At 37.2% G+C, this 25351-nt stretch overlaps 10 protein-coding genes across 16 annotated transcripts; 3 read left to right on the forward strand and 7 right to left on the reverse strand.

Moving 5' to 3' along the window:
• The first annotated feature begins 323 nt into the window (after positions 1 to 323).
• Positions 324 to 932, forward strand: CLE22 (CLAVATA3/ESR-RELATED 22). The gene has a single exon (NM_147857.2). The coding sequence runs from the start codon at positions 543 to 545 to the stop codon at positions 852 to 854; it is 312 nt and encodes a 103-aa protein (NP_680162.1). The 5' UTR covers positions 324 to 542; the 3' UTR covers positions 855 to 932.
• Positions 933 to 950: 18 nt separating this feature from the next.
• Positions 951 to 1085, forward strand: AT5G12236 (uncharacterized protein; the record flags this gene model as incomplete). Its single annotated transcript, NM_001125742.1, has 1 exon — positions 951 to 1085. The coding sequence occupies one exon, from the start codon at positions 951 to 953 to the stop codon at positions 1083 to 1085; it is 135 nt and encodes a 44-aa protein (NP_001119214.1).
• Positions 1086 to 1663: 578 nt separating this feature from the next.
• AT5G12240 (octanoyltransferase) lies at positions 1664 to 3823 on the reverse strand. Of its 2 annotated transcripts, NM_001203365.2 has the most exons (6): positions 3515 to 3823; positions 3158 to 3211; positions 3014 to 3083; positions 2435 to 2475; positions 2067 to 2126; positions 1664 to 1976 (listed from the first exon to the last, which is right to left on the reverse strand). In NM_001203365.2, exons 1-6 carry the CDS (start codon positions 3578 to 3580, stop codon positions 1923 to 1925), a joined length of 345 nt encoding a protein of 114 aa, NP_001190294.1. In that variant the 5' UTR covers positions 3581 to 3823; the 3' UTR covers positions 1664 to 1922. The 2 variants fall into 2 exon arrangements, with proteins under 2 accessions (NP_001190294.1, NP_001318548.1); NM_001343230.1 differs by lacking the exon at positions 2435 to 2475.
• On the reverse strand, positions 3741 to 6427 carry TUB6 (beta-6 tubulin). The gene is made up of 4 exons (NM_121263.4): positions 6203 to 6427; positions 5381 to 5786; positions 5017 to 5286; positions 3741 to 4805 (listed from the first exon to the last, which is right to left on the reverse strand). The coding sequence occupies exons 2-4, from the start codon at positions 5772 to 5774 to the stop codon at positions 4120 to 4122; spliced, it is 1350 nt and encodes a 449-aa protein (NP_196786.1). The 5' UTR covers positions 5775 to 5786; positions 6203 to 6427; the 3' UTR covers positions 3741 to 4119.
• Positions 6428 to 9123: 2696 nt separating this feature from the next.
• On the forward strand, positions 9124 to 11740 carry AT5G12260 (transferring glycosyl group transferase). Its single transcript, NM_121264.3, has 3 exons — positions 9124 to 9886; positions 10186 to 10349; positions 10444 to 11740. Exons 1-3 carry the CDS (start codon positions 9220 to 9222, stop codon positions 11485 to 11487), a joined length of 1875 nt encoding a protein of 624 aa, NP_196787.1. The 5' UTR covers positions 9124 to 9219; the 3' UTR covers positions 11488 to 11740.
• Positions 11741 to 12727: 987 nt separating this feature from the next.
• On the reverse strand, positions 12728 to 14255 carry AT5G12270 (2-oxoglutarate (2OG) and Fe(II)-dependent oxygenase superfamily protein). Its single transcript, NM_121265.2, has 2 exons — positions 13608 to 14255; positions 12728 to 13519 (listed from the first exon to the last, which is right to left on the reverse strand). The coding sequence occupies exons 1-2, from the start codon at positions 14102 to 14104 to the stop codon at positions 12934 to 12936; spliced, it is 1083 nt and encodes a 360-aa protein (NP_568260.1). The 5' UTR covers positions 14105 to 14255; the 3' UTR covers positions 12728 to 12933.
• Positions 14256 to 14517: 262 nt separating this feature from the next.
• On the reverse strand, positions 14518 to 16603 carry AT5G12280 (SWAP (Suppressor-of-White-APricot)/surp RNA-binding domain-containing protein; the record flags this gene model as incomplete). Of its 3 annotated transcripts, NM_121266.1 has the most annotated exons (5): positions 14817 to 15053; positions 15120 to 15791; positions 15864 to 15986; positions 16095 to 16173; positions 16291 to 16439. In NM_121266.1, 5 exons carry the CDS (start codon positions 16437 to 16439, stop codon positions 14817 to 14819), a joined length of 1260 nt encoding a protein of 419 aa, NP_568261.1. The 3 variants fall into 3 exon arrangements, with proteins under 3 accessions (NP_001154710.1, NP_001331985.1, NP_568261.1); NM_001343231.1 differs by lacking the exon at positions 16095 to 16173 and having other exon boundaries at positions 14603 to 15053; positions 15163 to 15599; positions 15722 to 15998; positions 16291 to 16447; NM_001161238.2 differs by lacking the exon at positions 16095 to 16173 and having other exon boundaries at positions 14518 to 15599; positions 15722 to 15998; positions 16291 to 16603.
• A 318-nt stretch (positions 16604 to 16921) lies between these two features.
• Positions 16922 to 21024, reverse strand: DGS1 (dgd1 suppressor 1). 4 transcript variants are annotated; one of them, NM_121267.5, is made up of 14 exons: positions 20637 to 21024; positions 20315 to 20441; positions 20018 to 20221; positions 19780 to 19917; positions 19507 to 19668; positions 19187 to 19381; positions 18846 to 18946; positions 18531 to 18620; positions 18235 to 18307; positions 18127 to 18155; positions 17917 to 18040; positions 17665 to 17775; positions 17447 to 17547; positions 16922 to 17297 (listed from the first exon to the last, which is right to left on the reverse strand). In NM_121267.5, exons 1-14 carry the CDS (start codon positions 20867 to 20869, stop codon positions 17177 to 17179), a joined length of 1809 nt encoding a protein of 602 aa, NP_568262.2. In that variant the 5' UTR covers positions 20870 to 21024; the 3' UTR covers positions 16922 to 17176. The 4 variants fall into 4 exon arrangements, with proteins under 4 accessions (NP_568262.2, NP_001330600.1, NP_001330601.1 ...); NM_001343234.1 differs by having other exon boundaries at positions 19187 to 19377; positions 19503 to 19668; NM_001343232.1 differs by having other exon boundaries at positions 17447 to 17775.
• Positions 21025 to 21083: 59 nt separating this feature from the next.
• AT5G12300 (Calcium-dependent lipid-binding (CaLB domain) family protein) lies at positions 21084 to 22824 on the reverse strand. The gene has a single exon (NM_121268.3). It carries the CDS (start codon positions 22433 to 22435, stop codon positions 21311 to 21313), a length of 1125 nt encoding a protein of 374 aa, NP_568263.1. The 5' UTR covers positions 22436 to 22824; the 3' UTR covers positions 21084 to 21310.
• A 157-nt stretch (positions 22825 to 22981) lies between these two features.
• AT5G12310 (RING/U-box superfamily protein) lies at positions 22982 to 25331 on the reverse strand. The gene is made up of 4 exons (NM_121269.3): positions 24831 to 25331; positions 24375 to 24505; positions 23907 to 24011; positions 22982 to 23750 (listed from the first exon to the last, which is right to left on the reverse strand). The coding sequence occupies exons 1-4, from the start codon at positions 24894 to 24896 to the stop codon at positions 23288 to 23290; spliced, it is 765 nt and encodes a 254-aa protein (NP_568264.1). The 5' UTR covers positions 24897 to 25331; the 3' UTR covers positions 22982 to 23287.
• Positions 25332 to 25351: the final 20 nt, after the last annotated feature.

Below are 25351 nucleotides of genomic sequence, written 5' to 3' on the forward strand. Positions count from 1 at the left end.
CTAAGTCTTAGAATCATCACTCCAATTCCCTTTTTGGCCCCTTCTTCTCTCTTTTCTATTTCTTTCTACTTTTGACCCCCTTCACATAATTACCTTCCTCTATATGCTTTATTATCACACCCTCATTACTCTCTAAAACTAACCACTATAAGTATATTATTAACCACACTAATTACTACCACTTGACCTAGTAATCCCAGCTAAGACCTTTGGAAATGATTCAACACACAAAAAAAACTTTCGTTAAAAATTAATGATATATATATTTACAAACCTCTATCTAGTTTCTCTTCTCTTTATTTGTAGAAAGTGGTGGAGAATAAGAAAGGGAGAGCAACAAACTTTTAGAGGAAGTCATAGGTTAAAAGCCCCATAGCTTTTTCTTCCATCACTTTCATTCCTCTCTTCTCATTCTTACAGACTTTGAGAGAGAATTTATTTAAGAGATCTTGATCAGATCTTTTATACTTGCAAAAATCGATTCTAAATATATAATCTATACCTTATAGAGAAACTCTTCATATCTTGAAGATTCCTAAGAGATGGGAAATTACTACTCTAGAAGAAAATCTAGGAAACACATCACTACAGTTGCCTTGATCATCCTTCTTCTTCTTTTGTTTCTGTTTCTTTACGCTAAAGCTTCATCGTCTTCTCCTAATATACATCATCACTCAACTCATGGAAGCTTGAAGAAATCTGGAAATTTGGATCCAAAGCTTCATGATCTTGACTCCAATGCTGCGTCATCAAGAGGATCAAAATATACTAATTATGAAGGTGGTGGTGAAGATGTTTTTGAAGATGGCAAGAGAAGGGTCTTCACAGGTCCTAATCCATTGCACAATAGATAAATTTTTGCTTTTACAAGTTTTTGTGAATTTTTGTCTGAATAAAACTCATTTGTGCAAACACAAAAAACATATTTATTTACTTTTTTTCTTACACTGATGATATACACTATATCGTACGTTATATGCCGTGATTGTAACTTATGTGTTCTATGTGGTGGGATGAGATTGAAGAGTGTTGAACAACGAGTCTTTGAAAATAGTAACTACTGCTTCTCGGTTTTCTTGATTTAATAGTGTATCGATAACACGCATAATTATCTTTTGGAACCCTTGTTTTTGAATATGAAGCTGGTGGAATTCGTGTGGTGTGTGTGAATATCTTGATAATGATAAATGAACATCATTGTTAATGCCAAATGAAAAAAAAAAAAAACAAGAATGAACATCATTGTTAAATTGAAAGAACTATAAAGCTAGTCTATTACAGAGTTGGATGTGAAAGATGTAAGATTATTACAGGCTATTTCATGCTTACGATATTGAATAAAATTGGTTTGAATAGCATTTTATTAGTCTAACAAAAGCTGTAAAAAGAGAATCATTGAGATGGGAAAACCTATTTGACACTAAATCACTTACACTAACAAACCACATTTGTAACAAAAGTAAATTGCAAACATACTTAATGTTAACTTCATCTGGAACAGACGAATAATTTGGTACTCTACTGTATAATCTTATTTACCTCGAATCATTGACTGAGTTTTACTATGAGTATACAATTTACTAGGTGTGGGAAAATGTAAGAAACAGTAACGAGAGAACTGTCGGAAAATTGGTGATAAAATGCAGGGCCAATAATGAGATTTTTCGACATAAAATTAAAAAGCTAAAAACAAGAAGTTAACATTTATAGATACCAAAAACATTTATAGATACCAAAATCAATAACAATTCCGATTGAAATATGGAGCCTTTGAGAAAGACTTGAAATCATAACTAGACGAACACGAGAAGATAATTTTTGCGCACTCATAAATTCATAATTACGATAAAGAAAAAGACAAGACTTGGAAGTGTCTCCACATTAACAAACTTTTGGAAGCACATCATATAGAAGACAGAAGTTTAAGAGTTTAGTAAATATCGCTTTGCAGCTTCTGGATCCAATTCTTCATACACCTGAAACCAAAACAAATGACAAAAAAAATGTCCCGAGCATTAGTAGCTATCTGCAATAAATGTCTTAAGAAGAAAATGTACAACACATACAAGTTTCTTGTGGAGTTTCTCGAAAGCCTTGCAAAATCTCTCTGCTTCAACCCCACCAACCTGCAAGAATGTGATGTTCATTAAGGAGTAGAAGAACAACTTCATATATGTAGAACATTTCAGTATATGTAGTAGAATCAGAGATGAAACAAGAATCAATTCTTTCAGTGTACAAGTTTCTAAGTTGACAAGTAAGAACAAACAAGATTTCGATCTCCATTCTCTGGCAAATCTCTTATTCACAATTGCACATCAGATGCAATGACTACGGGGAGACATTTTCTACTAAAATTATGAGCTACAACTCTATTGGTGAAAATTAGCTTATAAATCTCATTCAATAACTAGAAACGTCTGAACAAAATTACCTTCTTCTCAGCAGCCGCTTTCAGATTTTCCCAAAATTTGTCTGTCAGAAGAAGATAACAGACAATGCACATGTTCAATGATATGGGAAAGGAGCAAAAGGAAATTTTACTCAGAATAATCACAAAACCGCTTGATTCTACAACTTACGAGCTAATTATATATGTGTATAACAGTAGCATACAGATATAATCTCTGTGTTAAGCAAATGCATGTATGAATAGGTTGAGATGATATTGTTTTCACTTAATAGAGCATGGATTCTTCATCGCAATGGTCAGATCACGTAAAAAACATAGCAAGGTTAGCTGAGGAAAACACATAAGAAAACTACAAACATGATAGGTTACAATTAAATTTCCTCTCTAATGAAGGAGACCAATATCTCTATCTTTCTCTCTGAAATCGATTACTCTTACATAATTTGAAAGAACTACTACACCCGAAAACACTTTTCAGAACACAGGAAACAGCTGAAAACAACTGGGAGCTAATACAAATACTAGTCAATCTAACAAGCCAGTAAGCTAGTGGCAATTTAGTTGATATCCGAAAGTAGGAAAAAAAGAGATGATGCATACCTTGATCAGTCTTCAGATATTGCAAGTCTTTAGGCTCAGCAACAGTCGGTGCATCGTGCCATTCACTTACCTGCATTGAGTGATTTCAAGTTCCATCACATTTCAAGTATATAGAAAAGAAGCCTACAGATCTCAGAAATGTACCTCTCGATCCACAACTGACTGTGAAGTTGATTGCTTTGAAGAATCTAATTCAGCCTGAAACCACAAAAGACTCAATCAGATGATATCTTAAAACGATCATATGTAAACTCAATCACTGATGAATTTACTAAACCATAACAGAGAAATTTTCAGGACAAGAATTAGACCTAAGGGGAAAATGTGAACCAGTTTGCTAGTAAAAGCCCTTTCGAAACTGGACGATGAGTAAATTAGGGTTTTAAAAGAAAAATCAAGTTCGCGGCAAATAAGTTGACAGTAGCAGCAGCAAAAAAAGAGAAAGAGGGAAGGAAGAGAGAAGAGAGAAGAGAGAAGAGAGAAGAGAGAAGAGAGAATTACACGGTGGTCACGAGAACGTACGACTGGGAAGAGGTCGAGGAGACTACGAAACTCTTGGTCGTCCATGGCTTCCCTTTTTCTTCGATTTCTCCTCCGATTCTCTCTTAAATCTGATATCTTCTAATTTCTTTCTTCCCTGGTGAAGGTTTCGACAGAGTCCAATTTTTATTTTTATTTTATTGACAGGAAAAAAGGAAAATTTCATAAATAACAAACTTTAATCTCCCTTTTTAGTTTTAATCTGATTTTAGACTAGAACAAACTACGTATTGTATATTATGGTCTATGGTTATGGCCTATGGGAAATTGGGAATCCAAAAATGGTGATTATGAAAATCACGCGTCCTTAAATTGATAACTTGGTTCCGCGACAGTCAAAAAAACCAACATTGTAAAATTGTGAAACCAATTAATTGAAGTAGGAAGAGCATAAAAAACCACAATGGACAATTTCATATAAAAACCACGCATAAAAGTTTAGATCCGACCTCACTATTACACACAGACCATCACAAACAATACATGAAACTCAATAAACATATACCGACCAAACGAAAAGAAGATAAGAGAGGTATTTAAAAATCGGTAATATCAGCTCTTTTCACTCACTCATGATCCAATATCTCTTCTTCATCCTCGTCTTCTTCATACTCGCCTTCGTCATCTGCAGTTGCGTCTTGGTATTGCTGGTACTCTGAGACTAGATCGTTCATGTTGCTCTCAGCTTCAGTAAACTCCATCTCGTCCATTCCTTCACCTGTGTACCAATGCAAGAAAGCTTTCCTCCTGAACATAGCAGTGAACTGCTCGCTCACCCGCCTAAACATCTCTTGGATCGATGTGGAATTCCCAATAAATGTCGATGCCATTGAGAGACCTCGGGGAGCTATGTCACAGACGCTTGACTTCACGTTGTTTGGAATCCATTCCACAAAGTAGGAAGAGTTTTTGTTCTGTACGTTTATCATCTGCTCGTCCACTTCTTTTGTGCTCATCTTGCCACGGAACATGGCCGAGGCAGTTAGGTACCGCCCGTGGCGCGGGTCTGCTGCGCACATCATGTTCTTTGAATCCCACATCTGTTGGGTCAGCTCAGGGACAGTGAGTGCACGGTACTGCTGAGACCCACGGGAGGTGAGAGGGGCAAAACCAACCATGAAAAAGTGGAGACGAGGGAAAGGAATGAGGTTCACTGCGAGCTTCCTCAGATCAGAGTTGAGCTGACCCGGGAACCTAAGACAGCATGTAACTCCACTCATGGTTGCAGAGATAAGATGATTCAGATCACCAACTGTTGCAATCAACCCATCACAAAACATTAGCAAACAGTTGATGCAGGATGAGTCAAAACTGGAGATTGGATCAAGGATACGTTGATATTTCCAAACAGAAACATTTTTTATTTTGGTCACAACCAAACACACCATTCATGGTTACCAAGATCAGTGATTCAATTTTCACAAAACCACTGCAGAGAAGAAAGGACATGGAAAGGGACTTACAGCTAGGAGTGGTAAGCTTAAGTGTTCTAAAACAGATGTCGTAAAGGGCTTCATTGTCCAAAACCATACACTCATCAGCATTTTCCACCAGCTGATGAACTGAAAGTGTCGCATTGTATGGCTCAACCACTGTGTCAGAGACCTTTGGTGATGGGAAGACAGAAAATGTAAGCATCATTCTATCAGGATACTCTTCCCTGATCTTAGATATGAGCAGAGTTCCCATTCCAGACCCGGTGCCTCCACCAAGTGAGTGACATACTTGGAAACCTGAGAAATTCATAATTATACATATCACTGTTAGAACAAAATGTTCAAAACCACAATTTAAAGACCTTCAATAAACTTTCTTAGGATTACACACCTTGAAGACAGTCGCAATTCTCAGCCTCTTTGCGTACAACATCGAGTACAGCATCAATAAGCTCAGCTCCTTCAGTGTAATGCCCTTTAGCCCAGTTGTTTCCAGCACCAGATTGCCCGAAAACAAAGTTGTCAGGCCTGAAGATTTGACCATAAGGTCCAGTTCTGACACTGTCCATAGTACCAGGCTCAAGATCCATGAGAATTGCACGGGGAACATATCTTCCGCAGGATGCCTCGTTATAGTAAACATTGACACGCTCCAACTGCAGATCAGAGTTTCCAACGTAACGACCAGTGGGATCAATACCATGCTCATCACATACAACTTCCCAGAACTTGGAACCAATCTGGTTCCCACATTGACCACCTTGAATGTGAAGGATTTCTCTCATCTTCTATTTTATCTGAAATCAACATTACATGAACAAAACAGTAAACAACGGATTTTGAAAGCAAAAGAATCTGTATCAGATCCAAATGAAATTATATCGAATGTCAACAACTAAATCTCGAAGATCTGAAATCAAACAATCTGTATCAGATCCCAAAACAAATCAATCGGAAAAAAACACAACGCCGCAGAGAAGAAAACTCCGATTTCAAATTCTTCACGGAATTCAAAACGGCAACACATTTTCAAGTGATAGAAAATCAAAATCCAAGTTAAGAGAGAAAATATGAAACAGATCAAGAGCGGATACAGATTTGGAGGAAGACGATTCGATCAAAGTATCACAATAAGTAGTAGGAGTTCATAATCTCATTCCCTAGAGAGGAAACAATACATAAAAAGGAAATAGCAGAGTAAACAATAACTCACGGTGCAGAGGAGAATCCCGGCGAGATTGGGATAATCGTCGACCGGAGTAGGAGAGGAAGTGAGACGGGTGGAGAGTGAAGAAGTTGGATTTATTTATGAAAGAGTAAGAAGAGGGAAAGGTAAAATTTGATCCAACGGCTGTGATTGGTTTAATCTATCGGAAGCTGGATGCCGTTGGATGGTGAGATATCAACGTTGAGGATGGCGTTGGGTAAGATGTGGGAGCTACTTTATGTTAATTGGATTGTGATTGTCGGTTCTTCCTTCACTCCTACATACCAATTATTGTTGTCACATGAATAGTAAAAAAATCTCTAACATTGGAGTCTTGGACCATTGGTCTAACATAGAAAAGATAAGTATTTCGGTAGTAATGTCAAGATTCTTATTATTTTCCAAACGCAACTTACAATTTTAGAGAAGCTCTCTTTGGTTACACACTTAATACACGTCAAATGCATAAACAAACTCATCAAAAGCCGTAGGAACAGGCAGGAGCAATACCTTGTAATGAGTGTGTGACAGTATAAAATCGAGCTAAGAACCACGGGAAAAAAAAATGGTCTCATTGCGTATGACAATGCGGAGAATAGTAAATCACCGTACCATGGTCGGAGAGTAGATGAATTCTTAATGGTTTATTTCGTACCTATATTAACTAGTTAGTTAAGTTTAGTTACTTTCGTAAAATATATATTAAATCTTTCTTTTGCATGCATGTCATAGCAATCAGTTTATATGAAATATATGCAGAAATTGTTTTTTGGTCCATCAGATCTATACGAGAGAGTTGAAGAAAAAAGTTGATGCATATTACCGTAGTTAGGACGATAATGTAAAACACACGCATTGGATACTCTCGTTTAGATTTAACTACTGATGCTAAATTGCTACTTTGAAATCTTTAAAATATTCTATAAGTTCTTACATCTGTCGATCTACTGTCAATCAATAAATATATCAGTTTGCTATTCGGAAAATCTAAACTAATAATCGGATAACTTAAATATTGTTTTCTCAACTTTGTCGTTGCTTGTATAACAATAAAAAAGTGATGTTTCGATGGTTTCGCTTAGTACTAAATTTTCCATGGAACATTAATCATGCTTACGTTTCTACTTTCTATAACAATGCAAAAGAAAACCCGAAACCAAAAGCACTACTAATGATATCAATAACAAAACCAATGTCGCCCTTATATCACCATCATTTAGATCATAAACAAGACGTGATAAATAAATTACGCTAAGAACAGCATATAGCTGTAAATATGAGAAATTAGAAGGGTACAAAAACAAGAATGTGTTGGTCTTGTAGAGCTTGTGGATCGGAAATCGGATAGCGACAGAATGAGATGTAGAGATATATAAAAAGAACAATGCACATGAAATCCACATTGCGTCCCATGTGACATGCCAACAGCTCACCTGACTTAAATTCTAACTTTCTCTACTCGTAGTTTCTTGCTCCAGTAGTTTCTCATACCTACAAAGTTTTTTGCTAAATTCCAATCCCTACCTACAAAGTTTGTCAGAGTTAATGTCGTTATAATATCTTCTTAATTTATTTTTTTCCCACAAGTTCTTGTAAATACAAAAATTGAATATCTTGTAGTATAAGTATATATCAAGTGAAGTTTACTCTTTTTGTAAGTAGTAGTATTATTTACGTGATTAATATTATAATTTGTTTCTATGCAATAAGTCTTGACTCTTTCAAATAAATCCTCTCACTTGATCTGTACGAATTTTCTGGTATTTCTATGTCTGTGAATATTCATAACTTTTTGTTATGGTTAACCGAGGATGAGCGATGTCCAAAAGAGATTAGTTGAGTGCTCTTTGATGATGAAACTCTATGAAATAGAAACACATCTCTCTTTGAAGATTATTGTTCAAAGCAAACGAAGTGATTGGTCAATGCAGCTCTTGAGAATTCAACAAGAGCAACAACGTAATCAATTAGCTGAAGTAGTGAAGTCTATCATTTTCTTTTGCTATGATCAAAATTGTAATTCATTAATTTATTGGTTTGTGATTGTGAAAAAGTTTTAATGACTTTTAAAATATATAAAAAATAGATAAATTAAAAGATTTTAAATGATTACTAGAGAGTTTTGTATAATTTTTATGATTTGTTTTTCTAAAATTTTGTAAAGTCTTTCTATAATCTTGTAAAATCTCCTTGAATATAATTATAAACTTTAATTTGTGATTTTTTCAAAATTATAACATATCTCCAAAATATAGTATACTATTCTTAGTTATTTTCATCAAAATGAAAATCACACGCATAAACACAATAACTATGGTATTTGTAAGTAAAGTTACATGAATAGGGAACCATCCATGAAGAACTTGATGTTTTATTTTCAAATATTTTGTTGGATATTTACTTTTCATATGTTAGATTAAAATGCTTTGTTTTAAAAATTGCTTGTGTGTTGATTTTTCACAAAGAGATTATAGAGGAGCATTCGTGGGACTTGACCCATTAGAATATATATATTGTTCATCACTGTTAATGAGATTTATGCATCTGTTCGTATCATTGGTTTTTGTTTATATCCAAAATCATGATTCACAATCTCTCTTTTTTTATGATACTTTTCATGATTTTAATTTGTGAAGAAAATAAGATAAAATCATAATCGAATAACACAATATTTTATAATCATTAACAGTCATGGAAATTGTTGTTTAAGTTGAATAACACAAAATTTGTAATGATTTTATTAAAGTATCAATCTAATAACTCCAGATTTACAAAAACTTTAAATTTCTTTTTTACAAATCAAAATCTAATAACACCAAACTTTAAAAAAATCTTACAAAATTTTAATTAAATAACAAAAAAAAATTCATGACATTACAAATCATTTAAAATCTATATAAATCACAAACCAATAACACCCTCTAAATAAAAAATATCAAATTAAAATATAATCGTCATCTTCATTTTTTTTTCGTTCCGCATATGGTGCCGTGTTTTTATTTCTTTGATTTGTAAATCCTTCTATGGTTTCTCAATCGAGAAGAAGGAACCCAACACTGAGATCCATGGCGATGGTATTTGCACAACCCAAGAAAAACCTACTTCCTCTCATTCTCTTCCTCTTCTGTATCTCCGTCATCATTCTCCTCGTTCTCGTCTCCGAGACCACTCACTCTAACGCCGGACGAGGAACTACTTTCCGGCGAAATTACAATGATCCCGCTCCTTTCACTTTCCTCATCAAGGTCCTCACCTTTAACCGTCTCCATTCTCTCTCCCGCTGTCTCAGATCTCTCTCCGCCGCAGACTACGGCGTTTCCGGAGACAGAGGACGCATTCACCTCCACGTCTACATTGATCATTTCAACCTCGCGAGGAACGATACACCTGTGGAAGATAACTTGCAAATCGCGAGGGAAATCCTAGGGTTTGTGGATAGATTCGAGTGGAGATTTGGGGAAAAAGTAGTTCACTATCGGACTGATAACGCTGGATTACAGGCGCAGTGGCTGGAAGCTTGGTGGCCGATCTCAGATCACGAATTCGCCTTCGTCGTTGAAGATGATCTTGAGGTTTCTCCTCTTTACTATGGAATTCTGGAACGCCTGATTCTCAAATACTACTATGATACTTCCAATTTCAATCCTTCCATCTATGGAGCTTCGCTTCAGAGACCAAGGTTTGTTCCAGGTACCATTTTCTATTCTGTGATTCAGCTATGGAGATTGTAGAATAAACCTCCAAGAATTTAGGGATAGATCATAGAAGGAGATTGATATATACATTGTAGTTGAATCTGGTGATACATTGTTCAAATAGAGAGTAGCAGAAGTTGATTGAAGAAGTGTGATTCTTATATGTTTCTTGGATATACATTCCCAGATGATAGAGCTATGCAAGTGTAGATCAGTAAGAAGTAGGATACATGAGTTTGTTAGTTACTAGAAGTGTCTCAAATAGTGATTGAATGATTTAGTGGTCAATTGCAGGTAAACATGGGAATAAACTACATGTAGATCCCAAAACGAATCTGATCTTATATCAGTTAGTGGGAACTTGGGGACAGCTTCTCTTCCCAAAACCGTGGAAAGAGTTCAGACTATGGTATGATGAGCACAAGTCGAAAGGCAAGAAGCCTTTCCTTGATGGCATGGTAACAGAGATGCACACTTTCGTCTTCATGGATTTCATTGTTTATAAATTCTAAGTTATCTGTCATTTATTATCTTGGTGGATGTTTTTCTCAGGTGTCAAACGGATGGTACAAGAGGCTGGGAGAACGAATATGGACACCTTGGTTCATAAAGTTTGTTCATTCTCGTGGTTATTTTAACATCTATACAAGTTTCCCGAATGAGGGGGCTCTTAGTGTCTCTCACAGGGATGCTGGTGTTAACTATGGAAGAACCGCTGGGCCAGACTCACAGTTATTGAATAAAAGTTCTCTCAGTTCTGATTCTCTGAAGCTCCAACCCTTGAGCAACCTTAAGTGGTACGATTTCTGTTTCAGTGAAGTTGTTCCCGGTAGAGTTGTGAGAAACCTGAATGAACTTGGCACCATTCTTCCTTCTGTGCAGAGAGAGAAAACCATAATTCTGGTCAGTCTATATGGTGCAGACAAGATGTTCATCAGGAACTTACTCTGCCATTTCGAGAAGCTTAATATTCAAAACCACATTTTCATAGGCCCTAGCTCTGAGTTGTTCCACGATCTTTCAAGAAGGGGACATCCTGTAATTGATGCGGATATGTTTCTAAACAAGTTGATCAAAAGCAAAACTTCTTATCCAAACTCAGTGAAGGAGGCTCTGGGCAATTCTTACGTTGTCAAGAAATGCTTAGAACTTGGATACAGCACCTGGGCATTTTCAAGTAATTCGCTTTTGGTTGATAAAGGTCGTCTCCTTGACAGAGTCAGCTCAGATTACGACATCTATATCGGGGAGAGCTCTGGAATTTTGATTGTTCAATCTTCATCAGTCACTCAAAAGTTATGGAGCAATGAGTTTCTACACAGCATTGCATCCCCAAAACAAAGTCTAGATTTTATTCATCTAGTGAAAGAGCTAGTGGAGCAAAAGGGCAAGAGGATTAAGACCGTAGAGACGATGAATATTGCAGAAAATACCAATGCCAACAGCGTAAACCAATCGTTGGGAGATGGCAAGCCGGTGGTGTATTGGTCTCCTGAGGTTGCTCCCAATATGATTCGGTCAAAGCTAGAAGAGTTGAGCTTGTGGCTCATCGATGATGATCTCTCTTGCAAGGCCGTGGTTTGTCATAGTTCATAACGTTAAACACATATTGGCATTTTCTGGTGATAGGATTGTGACAATTCGTTATTTAGTTTTGTTGAATGTTATATAGAAGATCTAATAGCAGCAACCAATTGTACTCGTTTTATATCAGTTCAATACCAAGAATAGATTGTTTGTAACCCCAACAGTTGGGAGTTTAACTGACATTCCAATCTTAACGCATTGTCGACTGAACAGTCTACGTAATGTTCAGTATAGGAGTCATTTGGTCAGTAAAAGTTCCAAGAACAGTGACACCAGATGAGTATTTTTTGTTTGCCTTGCTTGTTCATTTTAGATATTCTGCGCATTTAGCTTGAACTTGAAGAACGAAGATAAATGTCTCACCTTTTTAAAATACTAAACCAAACCAATTTCATAGTCATACTAAATCAAACTCACCTTTTGATTTTGATCTAAGAAAGCGCCAATCACAACCAAACAGGATCATAATGAAAGAGAAAGATACCAAACAAGATCACAAAATTTCACATCGTACTGTATTTGAATAATAAGTGAATCAAATTTAACAAAAAGATTAAAACAAGAATTATTCTAAATGAGATAATTATTTTGATTGATTAACATATAAAGAGGCGTATTTCTTCGATATTGTCTTATGACAAACTAGCACACTTATACGTGGATACAGTTACATTTTAATCTGTTCAAACAGTGCAAAATTTTGATTTCACTTTATTTAAGACTTTGCCACCAATATCATGTACCTAAAAATATGCCAAATTTTGGCTATGAAGCAAGCAAATTAACCTTTTGTTAATTGGTTGTACCATCTAAAACTTATAAACTACTAAAACTATTAATTAACCTTGTGTTAGTTGGTCGTACCATCTAAATTTGTTTTAAAATGCTGCATTATTAAGCTTCTTTTTCTTTTGCTACGTATCGTTATTCATTTTATTTAACTTAACTTGTGGTTGTGGATGTACATGAATCACGACAGAGCCTCACCCCCACTCTCGCTTAGGAAAAAAATGTCTCAATATATCTATCTACTCATATATATATAGTAATTAAGTAGTATAGTACCATATTGAAGATTTCTTCTGCATGTGACATTTCAGCTTTATCCATGTCACAAAAGCACATACCTATCAGTTCATTGACCATGCTCCACGCTCCTAAATATGTTTCACGCCGAAAAAAATAGAATGTTGATGACGCTCTTTAGCTTTCTGACGTGTTCCGAGGATTTGTTCATTACTATTCAATACCAATATTTACCTCATAACTCAAAATAATTAAAAGATTCCAATTCAATGAGCAAATTGTTTCTTGCTCAAGGGTACTTTACTTGCTGAAAGGTTGCGTAAAATGAATATATTTTCATATAACATTGAACTCAATATGTAGAGTTATAGAGATTATTTCATCGATTTTGAGCCGTAGATAATGATGATTTAAGCTTCGTAAATCATATCATGGTAATTTTATCGACTCAATAGTCTTCTTTCCATCATGAGGTCTTCCAAAAAAAAACTTCAAGTAGTCCGAATACACAATCTTTCTATACCGAGCCATCTCATTGTTCTTATCTAACACCTCCGGTAACGGCTCAATAACCGAATCATGAACCGGTCCGCAGAAAACCGGAATGGAAACCCGGCTACAATACTTATTGACCACCACACAATGCTCCACGCTCCTATACCTATCATTGCTCAATATCTGTAATACATCTCCGATATTAACGACAATAGCTCCCGGAATTGGAGGGACATGAATCCATTTGTCTCCATCCTCAGTGGCTCGGGCGTAAAGACTGCTTAATACACCATCTTCTTGTAGGAGGAGAGTGAGAGTGTTGATGTCTGAGTGGCGACCAGTTCCTATGGCCAGGCTTGGCTCAGGACATTTCGGATAGTAGTTGAAGTTCATTCTCATTGTTCCCATTAGGGTTTCTTTATTGGACTCATCGATGATTGTGTTTAGATTGTTGATGAGTATGTTTAAGATCCTCTCTGTGATTGGTTTGATCCTTTTGAAATGGTCTATCACTTGTTCCCTACACACATTTATTAATTTTAAACACTACTTATGTTGTTACTTCAAAACACTAATTATGTACTTAGTAACACAGTAACTATACTTACTTGCAGACAGAAGGCCACGTGGCAGCGAAGTCATGTCGTTGAGGAAGATACTCAAACTTGAGGAAATCTCTCCATTCCAAAACACTTTCTATGCAAGGATTGAAACTTGTGGTCAACCACGCCGTCTCCGACACTGAACTCCCTCTCCAATACCTTCTTCTCTCCTCCGCCGGCAACTCGAAAAACCCACGCGCCGCAGCAATCACACCCTTGAACTCAGCCGGAGCTATCCCGTGGTTCACTATCTGAAACAAGCCGAGCTTTGACGCTGCATGGCAGATCTCTCTAGCCACGTGCGGTTCATTCCAATTGGACACGTCAATGACCGGGACAGGTGATCCGAGGAGGATCTTGTCGGAAGTGAAGCGTTCTTGAGGAGGTTGAATGTATGGAGAAGGAAGTGTGGTTAGGGTTAGAAAGTCGACGAGTCCTTTCACTCCATTCTTTTGGTTCACCACGAAATCTCTCACTTCGATTTCGTCGGTGGTGAGACTCATGTTTTTTCTTCAATTTTTAGTTTTAGCTAGTAGTATAGAGAGTTCTAATATTAGTCATTACTGAAGAATAGGGAGTAGATGATATGGATTAAGGATGCTCTTTATAGACATGAAAATATCATGGATGATTTTATTAAATGTGAAAATGTTATTATGATCTTTACTACATGATTGTTCAACAGATATTTTGAGATAAAGTTGAAGAGAAGAGCATTTGTTTGTTTGCTATTTTATGCAATATTAACAGTTGTCCTAGAAAAAGCATTTGATATCACTTCATACTTTAACCATGTATATACAGTTTCCCTACATCTCCATTATTTATTCATTTGAGTATGAAAATGGAAACTTGACTATTCAGTTTCACGAAAACAAAACAAAACAAAAACAAACGAAATTTCGACAGGGTTTATATTGGCACAAGGTTATTTTATTTGTTTTAGCCTTAGACATAAAAATATCTCATCTCGACTCACCACACATGGGACGAGACAGAAATTGGTTAAATCGCAGCAAATTTCATGAATTTCAAAACTATCTTTGAAGTAAAACTTTGTTTTACCATCTCAAGGAAACAAATAAGGTTTGGTACCAAAAACTCTAGAGTATCCCTCAAACACGTAAATCTTAAGCGAGAGTAAGAGTATTTAGAATATCTAATAACACGTCCTTGTTCAATGTAACTCTGATTGAAAAGCTTTTCCCTGCGTTCTCACCACCAAGACAGTGTTAAGATTTCACCTGCTCCCACGTTGTAATGTGCAAGCGACGTGTTGTCCTTTAAGAATCCGGCTTTTCCACGTAACTTCTGTTTGTTTGTAGGAAATTGGATCTCGCCAGATATTTTCTCCTTCAAACTTGCCACGTTTTCCGATAGCGACTGCACTGTGATCTTAACGACTTTCCAATCATCGGGGTCTGGAACAGAAACCATGATCGTTGAGGAACCCTGCAAATGTATGTTACTCCTAATTAGATACAGAGTACAGAGTCAAGTCAGAGGGGAAAAAATAACCGGATGTTGAGCAAGAAACTGGTCTTCTGGAACAAGGACAGACTCGTCAAACTCTGGTTCCTCAGATTCCCCCCCAAGCGGAGGCATACGAGGCTGCAGCTTTGTTAGTATGTTCTTGATCGCTGAAGGGTGTTGAAGTAGTGGCAAATCTTCGTCCTTGATGTCAGCAAAGCAGCCATCAGGACCCACAAAAGCATACAAAGCACCAAACAGAGTACAAGCCTTTGCCGCTCCCTCCTTGTGGGTCAACTCCCGCTTTTCATTTTGACGACGAAGATGGTAGAAAAAAGCCTTACTAACAATCGCCATACGAGAACTAGTCAGCTTTTCGGATCGCTTTAGTCCTTCCGAAGCCACAACAGAAAGCCGATTGAAATAATCGAACTTGCTGTCAGCTGGCTTCAAAAACTCAAACTGAGGTTTGTTATCCACTTCCTTGATCAAATCCAACCAAAATTCCTCCCCGTACCGACCCACAATCTGCGCTGTGAGAAAAATAGTATCAACATCCTCTATAGTATATCCTTCAGGGAGAACATAATCTGGGAACTTGGGAGCCGGATCGCTTAAAAGAAAAGGCCGGCGATAGTGTTGTGCATCACCTTTAAGGGTAGCTGGAGCTTCAGGTTCCTGAGCTCCTTCATCTTGATTCTTAGCAAGGTATTCACTAACCTTGTGCTTGTAATATGCGTGATAAGGATCTGACTTCTTCAGAAAGTCGAATTTAGAGGGAATCTAACTAACGTTCATGATCTTTCTCTCTATCCTCAACCCTTTCCGGGCAACCACACGTGCTATTTTATCCATATGAATTCTCATCTCTCGAGGTGGTTCAGCCGGAGCTTCATTTGAATTGTCTTTCTCCAACTGCAAATCATTCTGCAAGGAGTGGACATTTTTTTTTACAGGAATATATATATATATATATATAATAAACATTAAAGTCAGATTCGTAGATAAATTCTGAAAAAACACCATGAATATCAAATCATATGAAACATCAAAATCAGATTCTCCGAATTTCATTTGACCTAAAATTATTGGCTTATGCAATCTCCACCAACAAGGCAGCTATAATAACGCGGAGAAAGAGATCGACAGGAAAAAGAAGAGGAACTGGCGACGCTAATGACTACTTAAGGTTTCGGTGAGAGATAAGAAGGCAACGTACCTCAACCGGGAACGCATAGCCCTACCGCGAGAACCACCGGGACGTGAGGTCGAGAAAAGCGGAGAACGAACGACTTCGACAATCTGAAGCTTGTAACACAAGGATATAAATTGAGTGTCCGGCGTATCCGGCGAGAGTGTACCCACCATTTATAGAATGATCAACCAAACATAACGAAAAGGCATATCTATATATAAATAAACCACATTTTAATAAATTGAGTTTAAGTCCAACCCATCACAGACAAAATACAAGACATTTGGTCTATATCCGGTTAGATTGCCTTGTTTAGAAACCCAAACTCACAACTCTCTGATTCTACCAACACCCTGCCTGCCAAAGCCAAAAGTTAGCATTTGTAGAGTTTTATCTTGGCACAAGTTGATTTTATTTGTTATAGACTCGACATAAAATATCTCATCTCGACTCCGTATATGATATGGGATGAGACCGAAATTGGTTAGAGAATATTGAAGCCAAAGCATACAAGACCACAAAATTGAGAATCTTCTTGACAATCTACACTTTCTCTTTTTATCTTTCACTACTCTCTCTGTTAGCTTCTAAAAGTATAGATTAAGCTACTGCTTAACTCTCTCTCTACTCAAACTGTATGACGTAAATGTCATAGCTTAGCTTGTATTATTACCTCTTTTAATTGAATGCCTTTTAACAAAAAAAAAGACCACAAAATAGGTTTTGATATCTTAAATTGCAACATAGATCATGAATTTCAAAACTATCTTCTATGTGTAGCCTTGTTATACCATTTCAAGGAAAAAAAGGTTTTGGCTTAGTACCAAAAGTGGCCCTCAAGCAAGCATTTTTGGAGGAATGATTGAATACAATTGGGATTTCATAAAGTAGATTAAGAAACCGAGATGAGTTATTGTCGCTTCAGAGTGGGAAGCAAGCAGTCATAAACCGTTACTAGTCGTTGTGTCACTGTTAGCTTGTATGATGTTTGCTGCTGTGGCCTTCCTAACTCGATCAGATCTTGTTTCACTCTGTTATTAAAAAAACACATCAGTCAGTTCAAGCACACATATAACCACTTTAACAAATAAAGGACTTGTGGTAAACTGAAAGCTGATGGCGCAGCCTCAGTTTAATTAATTGTTTTCAGCTAATTGATGGGATCAGAGTAAAAACTTACAAATCCCACTCGTCGGTTGCTCTTGCAGGTTTCTCAACAACTCGGTACAAACGTTCAAGGCTGTATATTAGCAAACCAAATACAGTTTCTGCGTCCTTATCCTGTTAACAGCATCAAGAAACGACCAGAAACGTTTTCACAGGATTCTTACAGAACCCATTTGCAAAATAATAATGATTTAAGATAAAGGGGGAAAAGGAGAATAGTGGATATCATACACGTCCTTGTTCAATGTAGCTCTGATACTGCATAATTCTCTTTTCAATTTCAACGACAAGTAGTCTCCTGTGAATACGAGCAATTCTTCCTCGTCCTTGAGCTTTGCTATCCTGATTCATACCAATGAAATGAAACTGAATAAAGATAACAGAGCTGCATTAACTGTACACAGTTAGTCTTAAACTATAAAAAATGGATCAAATATATCTATTTCTGTCACATTTGGTTTTCCTTTTATTATCACTCCTTACCTTTTTAAGCCAGGTCCGAAGCACTGTAAGCATAACAATGCTGAGAAAGAATGCAGGTAATGCAGCCAGAATGGCAAAGTTTATTTCATTTGCACGGAGTATCTGATCCAGTTCAAGCATCGCTCTGCAGAAGAAGATTATTCAGTTTTATACAAAATGAGTAAGAGATCTACTCTAGTTAACTGAGAGCTACTGAATTAATGAACTTACGTTTCTATATCCAGTTTAAGCTTTTGGACCTGGAAGATAGAAAAATTCTGATGTAATTAGAGTTTCACAAACCATAAACTATAGCTTCATGCCAAGAACTTAGATTACCTGAATAAGCAAACCACGGGCAAGCTCTCCACTAAGGAGGTTGTGAATAGGGTGCACAAGTTCTTTTTCATACCTGCAATAAGAAGGTAAAATTCAAATACATACCAGGAAGTTTCAGAGGAAATCATTCTACCAAGTCTAACGTGGTTGGAAACAAGGCTAATGACCAACATAGTCATGAGGAAACGTCTTTCATTACCCAAGATTGGAACTACTAACAATTATTTGATTGTTTACATTAATGCAACATCATGTGCCCTTAACTGCCTAAGAAAGAGTAATGTTCAGAGTTGTACCTATTCATAACAACCTCGAGCATCTCCTGATCAGATGCATTATCCGGGACCTTTTCACGTGTAGCCTGCTCGCAGAAATTCCGAAGCATTCTGCATAATACAGAATTTGTAAGACGTACTAAATAAATAGTTATAGAGGTTTTTTGTTTAGGGTATGCGAAAACCCAGAGATCCAAAGAATGAGATTAATAGCTCCATATGAATAGAACAAGTGAATTGCTAAGGCATAATGAAATGGAGACGACGAACGCACATATACAATAACAAAAAATCCGAGCTAGGATAAAAAGAATCAAGAAGGAAATGAATATCAACCTGTGGAGTGAATCTTGCGTCAGCTGCACTTCTTCAGTTTCCATAACACCCTTGTGCCTTTTCCGAAAAGTATCAAAAAGCTCATCGCGAATGGAAAGCAGCTGCAAGGATCATGAAACTAATTCAGAAACTCCATCCTCTCAAAATGTCATGTAACAAACTAATAACTCGATCATTTTAACTCGTCACACTTTTATTTTGGCTCAGACCAAACTTTGAGAGTCGCTGTAGCTATCACTTTCTACTTTATTTGTATCCTTTAATAGAGTTTTATGCAACAAGTCATTTTGTTGGAACAGGAAAAAAAGTCACTTAAAATATTAGTAAGGTTAAGAACAAACCGGTTGCTCAACATGATCACTAAAGAAGCTCATCGTTGCTTCTTTTGCATCATGAACCCAATTCTCTATATCCGAACTTCCCATCAAACTACTATGACGTAGTAGCCATATAGAGAAAACAGAGAGCCCAACTGCACCACATGTATACCGGACCCAGTACAGGGTCATCCTCCTTGGCTTCCGATGTTTCCCTACCTATATAAAAAGAAATGCAAGTAGAAAAACTCAGTTGATTTCAGGTGATAGATCTTTATCTTTACATGATCATATCTGCTAAAACAAATTATGACCAATGCTACATAAACTACAGTCACACCTACCATAACTGATAAATATGAGTTAAGTTTTTCCAAATTTTTATGAACCAGGTTGATTGCATCTGTAAGTTCACAATCAGTCCACTGGGATCCTTCTTCATTAACTTCAGGCAGTCGATCAAATACAAGAGGCATTGGGTAACTTCCATCAACAGAAGAATCACACTGCAAAGGGATGTAAGTCAAGACAAAAAAGTAAGACTCGGGACCATCATTGTATAAATGGTCAGACAAATGAAGGTAGTGACAACAAAAAGTAAAAAACAGTATGTTTACCTCACGCACAGCATGCAAATGGCTGAAAGATCCCTCCAGGTTCGAAAACAATCCATTGATAACAGCCAACAATGATGGCAGTGCCTTTTCTGGAATCTTCACAAGATCCTCTCCACGTTTATCCAACTCAACATAAAGCTAGAAAGCCCATTGAAAGAAGTGACATTAGTATGCAAAACAAGGCTACTCATGCAGAGAACTTTATAATGTTAAAAAGGAATTAAATTTTCATGAGAACCTGGGCAATAAAGGACGCGAGTGCAGATCTTAACTCCACCAAGACCCGCATCCTCTCTGTCATGTGAGACGAAGATGACTGACAAAGATGCTGCATCGCAGAATCCTCACTGAGACTTTTGCTCACGAACTTCGTACTCTCGTTCACAAAAGCTGTTGGTCCTCTCTCAAAAATCATGAAGTACGCTTTTCGAGCATTGGAACCCTGTATTAAATACAATCCAAATAAGCGCTAAGAGAACAATTTAGAAGGAAGACTTTCACTACAAAATCTCATGGAATGTTCTAGTTCACTCACCTCAGCTCTAGATCGCCAAAAATCTAAACTTTTCTGAATATCATGCAAATTCGAGAGAACGTCAGCCATAATTTCCTCCAACACACCATGAATCCTAGCTGTATCCGCAGAGACATTGCTTGTAATTCTGAAGATATCAAAATGTATCAGCTCAAAAAGTCAAAACAGTCTTCCTATCGTCATATTCCGAATATATTTTTTCAACAGAGTATAAAATCAAACAAACACGAAACTCCAGTAATCAGTTCCAAGCAACGATCATCAAAAAGCAGTCAATGAAAAGAACCAGAAGCTACCAAAAGACATGAATTTAGAATCTTACGTAGAAGAACTTGGGAAATCGGAGGGTAGAGGAAGAGGAAATGAAATACTTCGTTTTCTCGAAACTGTTTGGCGATAGAGATTGGAGATTTTCCCGAGAAAAATGGGTTTGGAAGTAGGCAACAAGGAAGCAAGGCGATTCCAAAGGTAACTCGAATAAAATGGAACTAGCTCTCCGAAGTTTGACAGCGCCGTCGACGGGGTTGACTCGTTAACCGGAGGTTGCGAATCCATTGTAGTCGGCTATCAATTTTCTCAGTTCACCACTCGCCGGGTTTATGACCGGAGACGGAGTCGTTAGTGCCCTTAACGTCGGTCAAGAGATTCTGCCATTCTGGAGTCTTAACAAATTAATGAATTGAATTCCTTATTGGGCTTTTAATGGGCCCAGTAGTAACTTCAAATCTTGGGTTTTGCAGACTGATCTGTTAACATCGACACATTATTTAGATATTTGATTATTTTAGGCTCTTAATTGTTTTTTTCTTTTACATAAATGCACTTTTTATTAGATTTGACATAAACCTATGCTTGAAATTACATACATCCACAAAAATAAGACTTTTTCCGGTTAATAAATTATAAAAATTGGTTGAGGGAAGATTATGGGAATCAAACATAGAAGAAGCTAAAATGTTAAACAACTTATTTGCAATGTTGTTGTTGTTGATTCCATTAAAAGAATGCCCTGCTACCGTAAAACACACGAGACCCTTCTTTTTTCTTCTCCATACCATTATTATTAGCATTATTATTCTGATTCTGAATCTGTGTTGCAGTGTTGTTGTTATTGTTACTGTGATCTTCCTCGTGTGGTTTATTATGAAGATCCATGGGAAGTTTCATCTTTGCCAAAGACTCAGTGAACTGTTGCATACTTCTCATATACATCTCTGCTATCTGTTTCTGCATTGTTGTTTCTTCATTCATCTTATTCTCTTCCTCTTCTTCTTCACCTTCTTTGCTTCTTCTTCTTGATACTTCTGTTATCTCTCGATTCTCTTTCTCGTTTGAATCTGCTGTGTTCTTTTCGTCGCTTAAGCTTGTTGTTGTTGAAGAAGAAGCCATGAAGCTTCCATTCCCATAAAGCTCTTTTTCTTCCAAGCACACCATTGTTATGTCCGTTTCTGGTCCATGTGTTGAGCCGAGACAGAGAAATGAACCGGTTCCGGATTCATTGAAGTACTCTGTAACCATCTGTTTGTTCTCGTTAGCAACATTGATGTCAGGGAACTCAATCCTCGTGTAATCTACTGTTTCAGAGACTTGAGGGTCAAGCAACACGACCTCGGAAGAAATCGAAGTGGTGTTAATCTTGGGATTAGATGAAGAAGTAGAAGAAGGGTTAACAATGGAAAGCGTGAGCTTCACGGTACCAGCAGGGGAATGGAAGAGATCAGTGGAGGAGAGACTGTAGTCTTGAGTTACACTGTCTTGACCTATGATGTCTGAGATTGGGACAAGAGCGAAACCAAGAAGCTGATCTTCCATGTAATGTCTGGCTCTGCTCATCATCCAGATCTCACATTTGAGAACTGCAGCATGAGCATCGATCTGAGTTACATCGATCATAAGCTTCTGGTTGAATTCAGGGTTTTTGCCAGCTCTATGGATGATTCTGGTGGAGATGGTATCGTCAGGATTGTATGTGAGAGAGAATTTGGCGTAGACGTCTTGGTTATCGTAGATGCAGATGTTGTTGATGTTTCTTGCGTTGTGAACATACACTTGGAGAACACCTGAGAAGCCTTGGTGGTAGCAGAACCCAGAAGCAGAAGAAGCTTGTTTCAGAGATTCCATAGAAGAAAAAACAGAGAAATTATCAAAGAAAGAGAGAACCAAGATAAAGCTGTAGATGGTTTAACGTTTAAAATGAGTCTGAAGCTGAACACAGTAACATAACCTCAAAGGGAAGTCATGAGAGAAAGAGAAGTGTTAATGAAGCAAGAGTAGCTTTTGCTTTGAGGCAATTCAGGAGCATTGAATGGAAGAGGAATAGAGTGGTTGAGAATAAGAATCAATGGAACAAAAATAGATAAATATCATGAAGATAAAAAGAACATTATGATGACAAAGATGATGATTATAAAGACTGAGATGATGAAAATATCTAACCACACAATTCCAATGGAGCATTTTCATCAAACAACATCAACCCAATTCAGACACTAACGAAGATGAACGTTTATATTGGTCAACATATTTGACTTAGACTAATGATTCCATGGTCTTAATGGGGTAGGTAAGGGATTGAGATGTCTAGTTTTCTGATGAATAAATTAAAAAGGTATGTTTTAATAGCTTTGATTTTGCTTGGCGTTGCAGTTTACACCACCCAAAATTTGGCCACAGTCAATTGCAGACCCCACTAAAACCCACTCATCATCATCATTACCATAACCACTTAATCTTCATTCCATATGATCAATTCCCACATCATAAGCGAGAGTATCTCTCACTCATCAAGCAAGTGATCAAGAAAGTTGCAGATAAATAAATCAAATCTAGCACAAAGCATCTTAACGACAAAGGTTCAACAAGTTCTACCATTATTAAATTCTACTGATGTACAGATTCTCAAGTATCGAAGTCAAAGGATTTGGTCATTTGGGGTTGGGGTGGGTTGATGTAATTACAGAGATACAACCACAGTCACTTCCTTCCCAACCTAACCAAAAGGGCCTCATGCTTTGCAGCTGCTACTGCTTCCGCAGCTTTGTTTGCAGCTTCACGCTTCATTGCCCTCTTTGCACGCCTTCCTGTTATGGCACTGCTAGTCTTCTCCTTTGGCTCACATGAGGATGAAGAGGCGGGTTCAGAGCCAGAAGCCTGGCCACCTCGGTTCTTATGTTGGACTGGCCTTGCTTCTTGGCGGCCTGCCCTCACAAATCCATTGTCACCCCACCTCCGGTTTCCTAATCGAAGACTTGAACCTTGCATATAAAACTCGTCAAGGTCATCGTCGTCCTCATCCTCCTCCTCATACTCAGGTGGAATGTCGAAATCATAGTTGAAATTGTCATTGTCTGAAACCCGCTCCACTGCTTCCAGTGGCTGGAACCATGATGCCCTCAGGAGGAGGCATACACTCTCCTCGAACATGAAATCTTCAACGCTGCAATGATATATAACAGACAAAATTAGTTACAAAGGAAGAAGTACAGAAAATGATGTAAAAGCCAAGAGTAAACTAAAGCAATAAAGGCACACCGCCAGTCAAGTAAATGGAGTTTAAAATGGAGCCAAATGTAAACAAGGATGGAAATTTTACCTTCCATCGAGAGCGCGGTGGACATTGAGAAAATCAAATGGAAGCTTACATTGTGGGCAGGTAGGTTTCTCCTTGTAACTTGCCCAACGGAGTATGCACGTCACACTATATATAGATAGAAATGAATCATTCCTCTTAAAAATGAAAAGACAAAAGTCAGTATATATCCTATTTCATTTCTAATCAAACATACTTATTCTGTTCAAACGAAAGAAACAGAAAAACGTTATAACAGGTTTAAAGCAAGGCCAAAGTCGATCGTTCAGAAACCTGAGATGAGAGCTAAAACTGATCTAACAAAACAAATGCCTTAAACCACAAATGGTAACTTCCACAGTATCAGACTAAATATTGATAAACAGATCACTTATAACCAAACCAGTATCATTCCTCATATAAAAAAGGATATACACTCCACTAGCAACAAAACAAAATACTCTGAAAAAAACAAAAATCGACCACACGTACCAGTAAGCATGCTCACAGCCTTTAACCATAGCTGTTTCTTGAAGAGGTATAGTATCCAAGCAAATTGCACAACAGCCCCCATGGTTCCCGAAACTCAGCTCATTGAACACTTGTGGAGTCTTCTTTTCATCCTAAAGACAGAAACAAATTCGTGTACATAAGACAGAGTTTCAACATCAGACACTCCACAGGTAACAACCAAACTACAAAAGACGTAAATCCAAGCAAAGATCCCGAATTGAAGCCATCCCAAGTACAACATTACACACACAACGAGATATCAGAAGCAACATTCACAAATTCCCTAATTTCTCAGAACATTTCATAGATCAATTCAGAATTCAAGAGCTAAAGATGGAGGGAATCAACCACAAATCAAAACAGAAACTTCATCTTCCATTTTAGATATCGCAGATTAATTTCAATGATTCATAAGGGACAATACAAAAACAAAACCTGATCTTGAAGAGGCAAAACATCCACTTGCTTCTCCTCAACAACGATCTGGATCGAGGAACTCATGGCGGCGAAAGAGAAAATATAAAAATATTATTTGGATACTCGGAATCTGAAAACGAAAGATTAGGTGATGAAAATAAATAAAAAGTTGTTCCTTGGAAATCAATTCGGCAAGCAGAAGAAAACCCTAATCAAGCAATCTGAGGAAGAAGAGTTGTGAGCTCAAAGTGGGGTATGACAATGATTCGGTGACCAGAAGAAAAAAAAAAAAAGAGAAAAGGGATCGATCGGAATCCTCCGTAGGAAACGGCTGAGGAGATGTAGAAGAAGAAGAAGGGAAGACCCTAATTTAACGATTACGACTTCCCCACCAGAAAATCAAGCGGCGACCCAAAATAAAATTAATATTTATGCGGTGCTCAAAAAATGTATACTTTAATGTTTTATTTATTTATTTTATTTAGATATGAAGTAGATAAAGAGTACAATAACTAAAATATGAATTATATTTGACCTTT

Source organism: Arabidopsis thaliana, chromosome 5 (genome assembly GCF_000001735.4).
Source record: "Arabidopsis thaliana chromosome 5, partial sequence".
Classification (NCBI taxonomy): domain Eukaryota; kingdom Viridiplantae; phylum Streptophyta; class Magnoliopsida; order Brassicales; family Brassicaceae; genus Arabidopsis; species Arabidopsis thaliana.

Coding starts and splice junctions, on each gene's coding strand:
- CLE22 (NM_147857.2), top strand. CDS start 543: ATGGGAAATTACTACTCTAGAAGAAAATCTAGGAAACACATCACTACA.
- AT5G12240 (NM_001203365.2), bottom strand. CDS start 3,580: ATGGACGACCAAGAGTTTCGTAGTCTCCTCGACCTCTTCCCAGTCGTA. Junction 3,212..3,514: donor TACGTTCTCGTGACCACCGT/GTAATTCTCTCT, acceptor TTGTGGTTTCAG/GCTGAATTAGATTCTTCAAA. Junction 2,127..2,434: donor AAGCGGCTGCTGAGAAGAAG/GTAATTTTGTTC, acceptor ACATTCTTGCAG/GTTGGTGGGGTTGAAGCAGA.
- TUB6 (NM_121263.4), bottom strand. CDS start 5,774: ATGAGAGAAATCCTTCACATTCAAGGTGGTCAATGTGGGAACCAGATT. Junction 5,287..5,380: donor GAATTGCGACTGTCTTCAAG/GTGTGTAATCCT, acceptor TGAATTTCTCAG/GTTTCCAAGTATGTCACTCA. Junction 4,806..5,016: donor TAAGCTTACCACTCCTAGCT/GTAAGTCCCTTT, acceptor TGATTGCAACAG/TTGGTGATCTGAATCATCTT.
- AT5G12260 (NM_121264.3), top strand. CDS start 9,220: ATGGTTTCTCAATCGAGAAGAAGGAACCCAACACTGAGATCCATGGCG. Junction 9,887..10,185: donor GAGACCAAGGTTTGTTCCAG/GTACCATTTTCT, acceptor GGTCAATTGCAG/GTAAACATGGGAATAAACTA. Junction 10,350..10,443: donor AGCCTTTCCTTGATGGCATG/GTAACAGAGATG, acceptor TGTTTTTCTCAG/GTGTCAAACGGATGGTACAA.
- AT5G12270 (NM_121265.2), bottom strand. CDS start 14,104: ATGAGTCTCACCACCGACGAAATCGAAGTGAGAGATTTCGTGGTGAAC. Junction 13,520..13,607: donor ACGTGGCCTTCTGTCTGCAA/GTAAGTATAGTT, acceptor AAATGTGTGTAG/GGAACAAGTGATAGACCATT.
- DGS1 (NM_121267.5), bottom strand. CDS start 20,869: ATGGATTCGCAACCTCCGGTTAACGAGTCAACCCCGTCGACGGCGCTG. Junction 20,222..20,314: donor TTTGGCGATCTAGAGCTGAG/GTGAGTGAACTA, acceptor TATTTAATACAG/GGTTCCAATGCTCGAAAAGC. Junction 19,382..19,506: donor ACTCATATTTATCAGTTATG/GTAGGTGTGACT, acceptor CTTTTTATATAG/GTAGGGAAACATCGGAAGCC.
- AT5G12300 (NM_121268.3), bottom strand. CDS start 22,435: ATGGAATCTCTGAAACAAGCTTCTTCTGCTTCTGGGTTCTGCTACCAC.
- AT5G12310 (NM_121269.3), bottom strand. CDS start 24,896: ATGAGTTCCTCGATCCAGATCGTTGTTGAGGAGAAGCAAGTGGATGTT. Junction 24,506..24,830: donor TTTTGCCTCTTCAAGATCAG/GTTTTGTTTTTG, acceptor TTCTGTCTTTAG/GATGAAAAGAAGACTCCACA. Junction 24,012..24,374: donor GGCTGTGAGCATGCTTACTG/GTACGTGTGGTC, acceptor ATCTATATATAG/TGTGACGTGCATACTCCGTT.